This window comes from Vombatus ursinus, unplaced genomic scaffold, assembly GCF_900497805.2.
Source record: "Vombatus ursinus unplaced genomic scaffold, bare-nosed wombat genome assembly UNPS02014830.1, whole genome shotgun sequence".
Classification (NCBI taxonomy): domain Eukaryota; kingdom Metazoa; phylum Chordata; class Mammalia; order Diprotodontia; family Vombatidae; genus Vombatus; species Vombatus ursinus.
The window spans coordinates 37,603,432-37,616,848 of record NW_020954608.1 but is presented as its reverse complement, the minus strand read 5'-3'; the positions used below and the strand labels follow the sequence as shown (position 1 = coordinate 37,616,848).

At 39.0% G+C, this 13,417-nt stretch overlaps 1 protein-coding gene across 1 annotated transcript in view; it reads right to left on the bottom strand.

The window, feature by feature from the left end:
• Positions 1 to 2,569: 2,569 nt before the first annotated feature.
• Positions 2,570 to 13,417, bottom strand: part of PRKCQ (protein kinase C theta) — a 189,767-nt gene continuing 178,919 nt past the window's right edge. Inside the window, exons 16-17 of the mRNA XM_027838577.1 lie at positions 11,311 to 11,439; positions 2,570 to 3,947 (exon numbers count right to left, since the gene is read on the bottom strand). Of these exons, the coding sequence (XP_027694378.1) occupies positions 3,792 to 3,947; positions 11,311 to 11,439 (285 nt within the window). The 3' untranslated portion in view covers positions 2,570 to 3,791. The remainder of the gene's footprint in view (positions 3,948 to 11,310; positions 11,440 to 13,417) is intronic.

Genomic DNA, 13,417 nt, shown 5'->3' with positions numbered 1-13,417 from the left:
TAAGTGCCCAAGCCCAGTCATGTTCACTCGTTTATTTCTCTCTGGGCTCCACTGTTGACTCTTTGGACTTTTGTCTCTACCACAATCCCACTCCCACACCTCTTCCTCCATTAGAATGTAAACCCCTGCAGGATGGTGACTTCCTTTTTGCTTTCATTTATAGTACCAGTCTTACCATGGAGGGAATAGCCTAGTAAGCATCTAATGTGTGGTTGTTGATGTATTGGCAATTCACTTGATGTTACCTCTGTGAGAAAAGTAACAGAATTATTAATTTACCCATTATATAGATGAGGAAACTGAGGCTCAGAGAGGTGAAGACTTGCTCAAGGTCATGTAGCTCATAAATGGTGGAACAGAGACTTGAATCCTGGTCTTCTAACTCCTAGTCCAAAGCTCTTTCCTAGTGGAAACCTAGTGTTTGTGTCAAGGTCTATGATAATTGCACCATGCTCTGTTATGATCAGCCCTCATCTGGAGTGCTATCTTGTATCCAGCTCTGGGTGCTTTAAGGGATATGTTGATAAATTAAAATGCTTCCCCTAAAAAAACACAGGTTGTAAGAAATTTGGAAATTGTATCTTATGAATAAGAGTTGAAGCAACTAGGGATGTTTAGCTAGAAAATAGAACTCTATTACACTAGCTGTCTTCAAACATGGAAGATGGGGTGCATTTCTTTTGTATTTTTCAAAGGGCAGTACTAGAATTACTGTATGGAAGCAAACAGATGCAGATTTCAGCTATATTTTCTTCTGCACTGAACCTGTAATTTCACTGCTATGAGGACCTTCTAGTGGGGACACTTTGTCTACTGCTGCAGACTAGCACCTGGTCTACAACTTATAGTCTTAGGGTTACCTGTGAAGTTAGGTGACTCGCCCGGAATTGTAGGTGTCAGGTGTCAGGAGGTGTGACTTGAATGTAGCTCTCTATGCCAGGTTATCTCTTTAGCTAAGTATTTAATGAATAAGTATTTAATAAACTGTATGCAGTGCGGTAAAGAGAAAAGCCCTGTCCTCAAGGATCTTACTATACTAGGGTAAGCATTAAGAATTTTCTACACATGGGTTGGGCTATCCTTTACTAGAACTGTTCAAGTAGTGACTAGAATGACTTTCAGGTGTTATAGAAGGAATTTCTTCAGTGGGAAGAAGGTTGGGAATACAAGACCAGTTGGTGTCTACTCTATTATTCAAAGACCTCTTTGTATGGAGGTAGATCTATTGACAGTGACCTTTGTGGCCCAAGAATTGGTTATATTTTCGTTCCCCCAACCTGACTTTTATAAAACCTCAGCCAATACAGCTAGTATAGCCTAATGCAGTAGAAGTGACCTTAGGTCAGTGCGGTTCTATCACCAGGTTGGCTCTTTGGAAGTTAGGAAGTGGGCTGCAGAGTAATGAATATTTTGGCTGAAGCATTTCTCTAAGACTGTTTAGAGGGCTTACAGTCTGTTTTGGTGTAAAGAGTACCTGAACTGAAAAAAATCACAGATCTATGAAGTATTAAGAAATACTATACAATACAGATATCTCACCTAAAGGAGGAAACAGCTGCTGATTCATAAAATATAAAAGCGGGAGAGATGTTAGATAAGGCAAATGCAAACTCAGCAGCCATAGAAAAGAGATTGGTTAAGGGGAAGTAACACAGAAGAAAGGAAATGAGAAAAATAGAGGAGAGAAAAGGAAAGGGAAGAGAGGAGGGAGGAGAGAGATTCAGAGAGAGAGAGACACACACACAGAGACATTCAGAGAGAGACAGAGACAGACAGACATACACAAAGAAGGGGGAACAGTCAAGCTGGAGAGTTGAATGAAAGGAATTTCCACATAATTATTAGGAGGTTTAATTACCAGCTAATGGTAAGTCATAGGGCTCAGAGAGGGAAGCTTATGATTCTCTTTGGGACATAACGCATTTGAAATGGAGATGGGCAGTGACAATCAAGTATCACTTGCCACCATCTCAAGCAAGTTTTTTCAATGATGGATTATGGATTTCTTCTTATAGTACATATGGTTATGGAAAGAGCTTTGGACTTGTCTGGAATCTTGGGTTTACATCACCTGCAAGCCTCATAATCTGCCACTTTCTTATTGGCAATGTGGTCTTGGTAGTGAAGGAGTGTGGAAAAACTTGGGCTCTGGACAATTGCTATGGCATCTAGTGAGGTCCTGGTTTCAAATTCTGTCTCTGATGTTTATCATCCATGGGATTTGCCTCTCTGGGCTTCAGTTTCTTCATATGTAAAATGAGGGGATTGAATTAGATTATCTCTGGGGTCATTTCCAGTTCTGAATCCCATGACTCCTCCTGGAACCTCAGTTTCCTTCTTGATAAAACAAGGATAACCACATGTGTACTATCTCTGCTTTTTGTGGGGAAAATCCTTTGTAAATGGTAAAATACTTTATAAAGTGAACTATTATTATCATCACAATACTTATTTATGTCTTTCTTTTACAACAAACCCACAATGAACAAACTGAAGTAACCAGAAGATATTTTTTTAATAGTCAGATACTATTAAGTTTTTAATGACTGAAAAATCATAGAATCCACTATTGGAAGGGCATAAAACTTCACTGTTGGAAGGTTATAAAATTTAATGCCTTTTGGATTTCTTTTTTTAAGTTACATTTTCACACACATACAATTTGCCATTAGGTCACAACATTTTATTAAACTGTACAAACAGCAATGACACTTCCAAAGTGCACTGGTTAAGAATTCTACTTAAACAGGTGACTACTGTAAATAACATGCATAGTTCTTTATCTTGAACGTTGCACAGAAAGAGATGTAAGAGATACAGGTTAGTCTCCCTGGAGTATTATGATGTTGGGTGTTTTCAGTTGTTATGGTTGTTCCTTCTTTTATAAAGTGAGGATGGTTGCCGTGAAATATGGTATCAAGTGAAAAAATGTATCAGTAGAAAGTTGAGGCAAATTTTAATTAAGGGAAATAATTTGATATCATCTTTAGTAGATTCCACATTTAATTCCTTCATTACCCCAAGACTATATGATGAAATAGTCTATTCGACTTCCAGGGAAAACTACACCAGGTGACATGTTCTTCCAACTTACCAATGTTATCTCTTGCAAAACAGTGTGGGGAACGTGGATAATCAAAATGAATGGTTTTGAAAATCTCAAGTGACAGGCTACATTTATTGTGAAAGGATTCCCATGAAAACCTTGTTACTGTTCTCAGTTTTCTTTTGGCCATTTAAACTTCCACAGATGTGAACAGGGTAAAATAGGTCAGCAGCTCCAGGTCCGAGGCTGGAGGACAATTGCTATGGCATCTAGCGAGGTGCTGTTATAGTCTTGAGACGTTTTGTATACACTTTGTGCCTTGATTCATCAAGGAGTCCATTGATCGGCACTTTGTACTCAAGTGCAGGGGCTAATTTAGGGCAGTATTAAGTTGTTCAATCTTTCACAGTACGCAGTACCATCTTTCAAGTAAATTACTACTGTGCAGGGAGTGAGGTGGCAAATCTGAACCTCATAGCGAGTCCTTTCTTGAATGCCCTGAAATGTGAGAGCATTCTGTAAAAGATGACAGGAGATGTAACAAAAGACATTTGTCATTAGTGAAGTAGAGGTGGCTTACTCTACAGATAAATGCCCGGAGTATTGGTAAAACCTTGGAGCCCTCACTGTTGAGTGTTTCTTTTCTTCTCTGAGATGAAAAAGGAACATGATAATGTTGCTTGAGCCAGTTCAAAGAAAGAAGGCAAATTCCTTCAGCCAGAAAGGTTCTGGAAATACTGAATCCTCAGGATAACATCCTCTCCATCTTAGGGTTAATGAAAGAAAAGTTGCTGAACATATTTTGGTCCATGCTGTTTATCAGTGTTCTGTCGGCAAATGATAGCCGTGGTTTCTCATTCAGAAATTCTTTATCAAAGTTGCTGCAGTCACTTGGAGATTTCTTCAGCAGGTTTGAACAAAAAAAAAAAAAAGGAGAGAGAGATCAGGCACTAAATTTATTAACTGTATTTATTTTTCTAATTTAATTAATTAATTTTTAGTTTTCAACATTCATTTCCACAAGATTTTGAGTTCCAAATTTTCTCCCCATCTAGCCCCTCCCCTATTCTGAATACCCCTTCCCCTAATCTGCCCTCCCTTCTATCATCCCCCTCCTTCTCTTATCCCCTTCCCCTTCTATTTTTCTGTATGGCAGAATAGATTTCTAAACCCCATTGCCTGTATATCTTACTTCTCTAACTGTATTTTTCTAACCAGGCCTAAAATATCTACATTGAAACCACTCCCTTATAATTCTGGTGACAGCCATCAGGACTGGGACCTATTTTACAAGGTAATTAAATATGTCACAACATTATTTTACTGAATGCAGTCACTATATTCCCAGGGAGATGATTTTTAACCATTAACCGTGGTACATGTGAATGCATGTCATCATAACACATGGTATAGTGGGCATCTGCTCAGTTAGAGTTAGGTGGCCATTTTTATACAAAGGTGTCAGGAACTCAAGTGGGAAATAAGAAATCAAAGCGGGGGAGTCCAATTAGATCTATTTAGATAATCAAATTTCTGCTTATGGAGTAGCTTTTGGTTATGTCAGAACAGGGAGAGAATGTGCTAGTCAGCAATTAGAGGCAGCTGAGCAGATACTGTCACCCTATTCCTAGAAACAGGAGAAGCCAATCACAAAGAAATGAAGCCTCCCTCAGCATCTCCTCATAATTTAGCTCCCCATTTATTGAGCAGAAATGACAAGTAGGCAGTTATCCATGAGGTTTAACCAAGAGAGTTGTCAATAAGAAGACAAAAGACTGAGCATTTTGCTTCAAGTTAGTGTGGAGGGCATGGAGAAATTTGCAATTGCCTCTAGAAATATGGGCATGTTTTTGTTTCTGCCAGTACTAGGTAACGTGGATATGAACACAAAGTACATGTTGATCTCTACCCTAAAAGGGGAAGTGAAAGGGATCGGAGGGATGTGTTACACCTAGCTCTTAACAGTTCAAGAGAGCCAATTAGCAAATGCTACTAATCAGGGCTTGAATTACTGTTTTGTGATTGTCTAGACCAGAAGTTTTCAAAATTATTTGGCCTACTGTCTCCTTTAAAAAAAAAGTTCTCAGCATCCCCCCTGGAAATCTACTTTCTTTAACCCTTTAATGTTTTTTTTTTGAAATTTGCATCATTTCAAAAAATATTTTAAAAATAACATCTTAAATTTAATAATTTATTATAAATTTGTGGATTTTTTTCCTGCATTGAAATTTTGATGACACAATACAATATTGCATCAGGTAACTGTACTGTATTGTAAGCAAGTCATTACATGCACATATTCCTACTGATGCATGTTGGACTTCCCATGTGGGGGTGGTATTGCCCACTTTGGGAACCTATGGTCTAGACTTAAGTGATGAAGAAAATATTAATAAAGCAAATTAAACTTAAAAGTGTATTGTGTATATTTATACATATATGCATATATGTACATTTACACACATATGTATTTTTTTTTCCTGGAGAGTGGTTGTTAAACATTGACTAGCATAATCCTGTATAGGCAGCATAGTATAGTGGAAAGAGTTCTGGGGTTTGAGGTTGGAGAACCTGGGTTAAAACCCTGGTTTTCTTTCCTATCTGTATGATGTAAGATTTATGGGGCAACTAGGTGGCGCCATAGTGCACAGAGCACCAGGTCTGGAGTCGGAAAGACTCCATGAGTCCAAATCTGGCCTCAGACATTTACTAGTTATGTGATCTTGGGCAAGTCACTTAACCCTGTTTGTCTCAGTTTCTTCATCTGTAAAATGAGCTGGAGAAGAAAATGGCAAACCACTCCAGTATCTTTGTCAAGAAAACCCTGAATGAGGTCATAAAGAGTTGGATATGACTGAAAAATGGAAAAGTCAATATTTAAACCCCAAAAGATTTCAGGGATAAAACAGAAGAAAAAAAAAGGCTATGAAGAAGTAGAAGAAATTCTAACCTGCATTAGGAGGCTGGAGGATAGAAGACGGTTACAGGACACTGAACAGTTAGTGCTAATGGACAGGTATGAGGCATTTGCCAACTTTGAAATTCTATTTTTTGATGAATGCTCTTGAGGGCATCACTTTTCTCATCCTTCCATTTATTATCTTTTTCCTGCTGTCATAGGATCGCTATCTACCAGGTCTACCCTGTGCCAGCCCCTCTATCTCCTCAATCCTGCCTATATATAGATTAGGATAGTTCTCTTTCTAAGAGACAAGCAATCTGTCTTCTAGACTTGACTGACTCAGGGAGTTCCTGGTAGCTATAAATGTGGCTTCCTGGTCACTTAAAGGCATTATAAAGCCCCCCAGATTTTGGGCCCTTCAGACTTGGCAGAAGGTGTACCAAGGCCGTGGGAGTCACTACACCCTCCCCTGATGCCCAGACAGTTGCTGTGTGAAGGCAAGGGTAAAGAGGGGGTGGGATGTGTACCTAAGCTGAGTATTAGATTTTCAATGAACAATATCCTTCCATGTTATGGCTAAGTAAACCGTTTGTTAACCCCTGAATGACCAATGAGTGTCACTTTTCATTTCCATAGCAAATCTAAACTAACTAGGGATGGGCCTGGGTCAGACCTGCTCAATTTACCCACCAAATACAATCTTTATTAGAAAGCATGTGTCACTGGGAATGTTGTTATTTAGTCGTTTCTGACTATCCATGAGCCCATTTGGGATTTTATTGGCAGATACTGAAATGGTTTGCCATTTCCTTCACCAACTCATTTTACAGATGAGACAACTGAGGCAAACAGGGTTAAGAGACTTGTTCAGGGTCACACAGCTAGTTAGTGTCTGAGGCTAGATTTGAATTCAGGAAGATAAGTCTTCCTGACTTCGGGCCCAGTACTCTATCCACTGTGCCACTTAGCTACTCTGCCCTTGGGAATACAAAATGTCTTTTGTTTGAAATTCCTCCTCCTACCCCCTTTCAATTTCATTCAGACTTTGACTAAAGTTCTGATGCTGAACCATTTTTATATTAAAGCTGAGGAGCACTCTCTCAGCAGGGTCACACCCCAAAACCATCACTCTTAGATCTGTGGGCCACAGGGAGCACTCTTTGAATACCATAAATTCCATTGTTTCTTGCTCAACACTGTCGTGTGGGAAAATGGGAAGAGTTCTGAATTGGGACCCAGGGTATCAAAATTCAGATCACAGCTCTATCCTTTACTAGCTGAGTGACTCTGGGAAAATTACCTCATCTCATTAGGCCTTGCTGAAGGGATGGGGCTGGCTGACCTCTAACGTCCTTCCCAGCTCTAAATCTACAATCCTATGAACCTCTGCAGTGTTATTATTTAATAGCAGATATATTAGAAGGCAAGCCTCAAAGGTTAAACCAAAGGTTAACCAAAAGGTTAAAATCTTACATGGTATTGGGGAATAGAAGAAAGGCAACAAGTATTTATTAAGTACCACCTTGGTGCCAGGCACTGTGCTAAACACTTTACAAATATTATCTCATTTGATCCTCATGACAACACTGGGCTGGGGTGGGGAGGGTGGGGGAAGTGCTAGTATAATCCCCATTTTACAGTTGAGAAAATTGAGGCAGACAGCATTTAAGGGACTTGCTTAGTAAGTATCTAAGGCTGGATTTGAATTCAGGCCTTCTTGACTCCAGGACCATTACACCACCTAACTGGCTCTAAGAAAAAATAGTGACACCCTCTTTACCTTCTATTGTTACCCTAAGCAAGCTGCTTGAGGAGTTGAAGGATGACTGAATTTCCTGAAATCAGCCTGAGGCTGCCAATATCTGGTTCAAAACCTTTATTTGTATGCTGAATAATTCTGGTTGACCTGTATAGGAATTCATCTTTTACATCTTGAGATATAGGAGATATAGGATAAGATGAATAACATAACTTTTGATTGGATACTCACTGTTGGTTGTATTGCTAAATGCCACAATTAAATTCCTAAGTTGTGACAAAAGACCAAACTATAGGTATGTCATATTTTGAATATGAGTACTACAAGGGATAAGCCTACTGAATGCCTTCAAAGGGGTACCCCCAAGGAACAGTATTGAGAGAGGAGTTATACTTGGATTACCACTATTCTGACATGGTGAACAAGGTGTACTTGGACCTTAACAGTCATTGGCTCTGACAATGAATAGATTGACTTTGACAGCATCTACCTTCCTGAGAAATCAATTGATCTATGATGATGATGATGATGATGACAATAATAATAATTAAATACAGTGCAAAGTAAAGGTTTGCAAAGTACTTTACATATATTATCTCAATGATAGACATGATATCTTAACTTGACATTTGTTATGGTCCAGAGCATTCTGAATCATGTTTCGTTATAAAGGAATGACAGGGATTACCAGGATCCAGGGGGCCTTTCCATTCTGTTTCCTCCTGCCTCCAAAATGAATAGGACATGAGGAAAAACACTGAAACCCCCTTTTTTTCCTCTCTGCCTCCCCCCACATTCCCTATATTATTCAAGGTCTGTCTGAGTGGTAATCAAGCTAGCAATATGAAATTGTCTCCCCCTACTATGGAGAAAATTCAGAAACCAAAAAAGAATGAATAAAATTAAAAGAATTAGGTGACATTTTCAATCTAAGATGAGCTCATCATATAAGAAAAATACACACATAAACTAATTGGCCAGCTTTAATATCTCCATCCATGCTGTGATCATTTAAGGACTTTAACCTGGAAGCCTGAACTGCTTGGAAACTGGGCGATTCAGTCTAATGGGTCTCAGCCATTTAGATCTAGTTTTATCCACTTCTGTAACCCCAGGTTTTCTCCAGTGAATTTTCTCTAATGTGCTTATTTGTTTTGAGCACTATTTTTTACAGATTTTTATGGATTGGCCTTGGGGTAAAGAAATTTATCCCCTGAAGAATCCTACTTTTTTTTTTTTAAACTTTTTACTATCCCTCAACTTCAGAGAGAATATTTACAAATGCTAAGGTAAAGAATGCCTTAACTATCAGTTAAACCTTTGACAAATTTAGCAAATCTAGCAAGAAGGCCACCAATTTTGTTTAGCTTTGCTTTTAATTTTTCTAGTGAACTTTATGTATTTTAGGTCTTCCTTCCTGTCCTATAATAGGTTATTCTTTTATATTACTTAATTTATAAACAGAAATATGGCTTAACATGTTATCCTTGTTAACCTCTTCTGAAATCTGTTACTACTGATATGCCCCACAGACATGGATGATCTGACCAATCTAGTTTCACACCACGATTACTGATACATGGCTTAAAAGCCAACTATAAAATTACAATCTTCAGTTCTCTCTTGTGGGCTCTTAGTTTCCTCTTTTGTAAAATCAAGGAGCTGGATTAGATGATACCTAAGCTCCTTCTAGCATCAGTATAATATTCTGAGAGATTTTCTTTGGAAGGGGGTTGGCCTGATCCTCAAAAGCATATATCTGCGTACCACTTCATCCTCTCATAATAAAGCTTCTTGGATGCCTTGCTTGAATAAACAACTCATTATGCTTTACAATGAGGTGCTAAGGTTGGTTTCTGTTGAAACAGAAAACTAACTAATGGTCCTCTTCCTTCGGAGGTGGGGCAGAATGAGCTGTCTCATCCCTGCTCCTTATCCCCCTATCTCCTAAACTGAGGGTACCTTTCATGATACTTACCTAGGGTATGGCCTGTGTTGTTTGTTCCAGGTTAAAAACAATTCCAATTATAACTTCTACTAGATTATTTCCATCAACATTTTGGAACCCAGTAATGCTACAATGAGGTGAAATTATGTAGGGATGGGGATGGTCGGTCATGATTTTACATGGGGCTATATAGAGGTTTTATCAAATTGTTGGAGAATGGGGAAGTATAAAAAGAGGTGTTAAGTCCTTACCACTTTTGGTCTGAATGATGGCTCAATCTCTTTTCATCTATCTCCTCAATATCTTTTGTACCTATTCCCTTTCTCTCTGCTCATAGAATCACTATTATTGTTCAGGCTCTTATCTTCTCTCAGCTAGATTCTAGTGATAGCTGTCTTTGATCTCCCTGCCTCCAGCCACTCTCTCCTCCGGTCCATCTTCCTAAAGCACAGGTCTGACCATGGCACCCTCTCGCTCAAGAAGCTTCACTGGCTTCCTGCAGCCTCTAAGATAAAATACAAACTCCTATGCCTGATATTTTAAGCCCTTCACAGTCTGCCTCCAACCTATATTTCCATTGCTGATCTCATATTACTTCCCTTTACACATTCCACTGTGTTTTAACCAAAATGACCTACTTAATTCCCACATTTAAAATTCCTTTGCCCTTCTATGGATCTTTGCACAAACCATTCCCCATGTTAGAGTACACTCCCTCCTACATTTCACTTCCTTGAATCCCTAGGTCATTGGAAGGCCCAGTTTAGCCATGGGTGGGGAACCTGTGGCCTTCTAGATCCTTAAGGGCGACCTTTTGACTGAATCCAAATTTGATTGACTCCATATGGCTTCAAGGCCACACGTTTCCCCACCCCTGGTTTAGTCCAACACTTTACACCTTATGATCCTCCACCATAGTTAGTGTCCTACCTTTGAAATTACTTTGTATTCATCTGTCTATGTGCTATTTCACTGAGTAGAATGTAAGTTCTCTGAAGGCAGAAACTCTTCCAATTTATCTTTATATTCCCAATATTTAGCACAGAGACCTGCACTTAACAAATGTTTATTCACTGAATGGATAAATCCTCCCTTTCATATTATTTCACCTAACGAGTTCTGAAGTCAATTAAGGCAGAGTTGTTATTTGCAAACACAAAGTCTACTTATTTGATGTAGGCTAACTCTAAGAAAATTGATATGTAAGTAGAAAGAAAATTGACCACAGATTCTTGGTACAAGATGAGAAGCAGAGTAGTAACTTTGGGTAATACACGCTATGAGTATAGAATATTGAGATTGACCCCATAAGACAAACTCATTTTGCTGCCCTATAGTCATATTTTGAATCAGTATGTATAGCCCAAGGTAAGCACGCACTATTCAGTTCATGTCATGTTCATGGTCATGCACTGTGTGTGGATGAAACATTAGCTGATGTGAATTAGCCCTCTCAGTGTCCCAGTGACAGATGCTTTCACTATTTTGTTTCTACCACCGTTTTGGAACCCAGTAATGATACCACTACTAAATACTACTAAAATTAGGTAGGGTTAGGAAGAGTGGGGGTATGATTTTCAATGGTGCGCTGTAAAGGTTTTATCAATCAAACTGTAGGAAAATGGGGAAATATAAAAAGGGTGTTAAGTTCTTACCACTTTTGGTTTGAATGGCGGCTCAATCTCCTTTCTTTCAAGTTCCTCCCAGTTGATCTCCTTGAAGAAGGCATGCTGACGGATGTCCCCCTTTATCCCCAGTCTTCGTTCAGGTTCTCTCACAAAAAGCTGGGAAGTTGTATAAAGAGAGTTAGTTTATTTCTCGTTTGGCAAGTGTTTCCCTTCTTTGCACTAGTAACATTGTAGATTCACAAATCCTGAGATATATTTAGAGCTCAGGAGGCTGACTTTGAAGTTGGAGATCTCGTGAGAGTAAATTCTCTCTCTGCCACCGTATCACTGTTATCCATCCTCACTTGGCCTTGGTTTGTTCTTAGAAAACAGAACACTTGATATCAGTTTGGCCACTCAGACCGTAATGAGAAAAGCAAATAATGGAGATAATTATTAAGTTCTTCATGGGTATAAAATACAATTTAATTCAATTTAACAAATGTTTGAAAGGTAATGTGGGGGGCAGCTAGGGGATGCAGTGGATAGAGCCATTGGCCCTGGAGTTAAATCGACCTGAGTTCAAATCTAGCCTCAGACACGAGCTGTGTGACCCAGGGGCAAGTCATTTAACCCTGATTGCCTCAAAAAAAAAAAAAACCAAAAAACCAAAAAACAGAAAGAAAGAAAAGGAAAGAAAAAAGAAAAGAAAAGAAAGAAAAGGTAATGCACATAGCAGATAAAGAGCCACTCTCAATCATGAAGATCTGGGTTCAATTTCTGCCTCTGATGCATACTGTCTGTATGACGCTGTGCAAATCACTTATTTTCTCACTATTTCAGATAATTCTCTAAGTCTGTAAGTTGCAGAGCAGGTGCTGATCTGTACTGACAGAAGGAGTGTCCTCATTGGAAACATTCATTTATTACCAATGAAATCACTGGTCTAGCCCCTACACCAAGAAAACAACAATCGTCCCCACCCCTCCCTCCCAAAAAAATCCCCAAACCAAACCAAATCTAAAAAAAAAACACCCTCACAGATATTTTTAAATACTGTTCTGTGAGCAGAATGCATTGTTGGACACTGAGAGTGATGGGAAATTGCTGCCCTTCCTGTCCTGATAGAGCTTAGAGGGCAGTAGGGAAGAGATGACATGCATAAATATATAAATATATAAATAACTCTAGTATAAAACAAGAGCGTGTTAAGAGTTACAAAGTGTTATGTGAGATCCAAGGAGGAAAGAAGGGAAAGCTTCCTGAAGGTGGTGACAGTTGAGTTTAGCTTTAAAGGATGTGTAGGAATTGTGTAGAGATGTGGGGAGAGAGGAAGGATGACATTCTAGAACAGGGATGGGGAACCTATGGCAGGCTACAGTTTCCCTACCCCTGTTCTAGGCATAGGGGACAGCATGAGCTAAGGCGTGGAGTTAGGGAAGTGTGGCATATGTATGGAAGATGACCAATAGTTCAGTTTGACCCAAGCAAAGAGTATGTGGAACAGAAATAGGACCATAGACTCACAGGTTTAGAGCTAGAGTTCATGAACCTTAGAGTTCATGTAGATAAACCCCCATCATTTTACAGATGAGAAAATGGGAAATGACTAGCCCAAGGCCACACACGTAGTAAATGGAAGAGCTGTGATTTTAACCTGATTCTTGACTCCAAATCCAGTGCCCTTTCAACTGCAAAATACAGTCTCCAGCATGTGCTGAGACAAGGTCACTCTCTGGGCATGTCTACTTGAACTCGCTGCCATTGCCTCAAGGTCAACATGTCTAAAACCGACTTTGTCATCTGTGTCCTCTGACTTCCTTATTTTTATTAGTTATTCTTCTAGCTATCCAAACTTAAGATCTCAGCCATCTTTCACTCATTCTTTTTGCTTGTACACCTCACCTAGTCCTGTTCATTCTTTGTAATTTTTTCTTGTATTTGTTTCTTATTTTTCCATGTTTACTGTCACTTTTTTGACCCCATTATCAATTCATGCTTGGAATAATGTAATATTCTTATAACTGATTTCATTGTTCTTCTTAAAAGTGAACTTTTTCTTATTCCACCCTCTGTACCAAAAGATTAATCTTAATATTAAAACATAGCTTTTCTCATATAACTCTACTGCTCAGAAACCTTCAGTGGCTCCCAG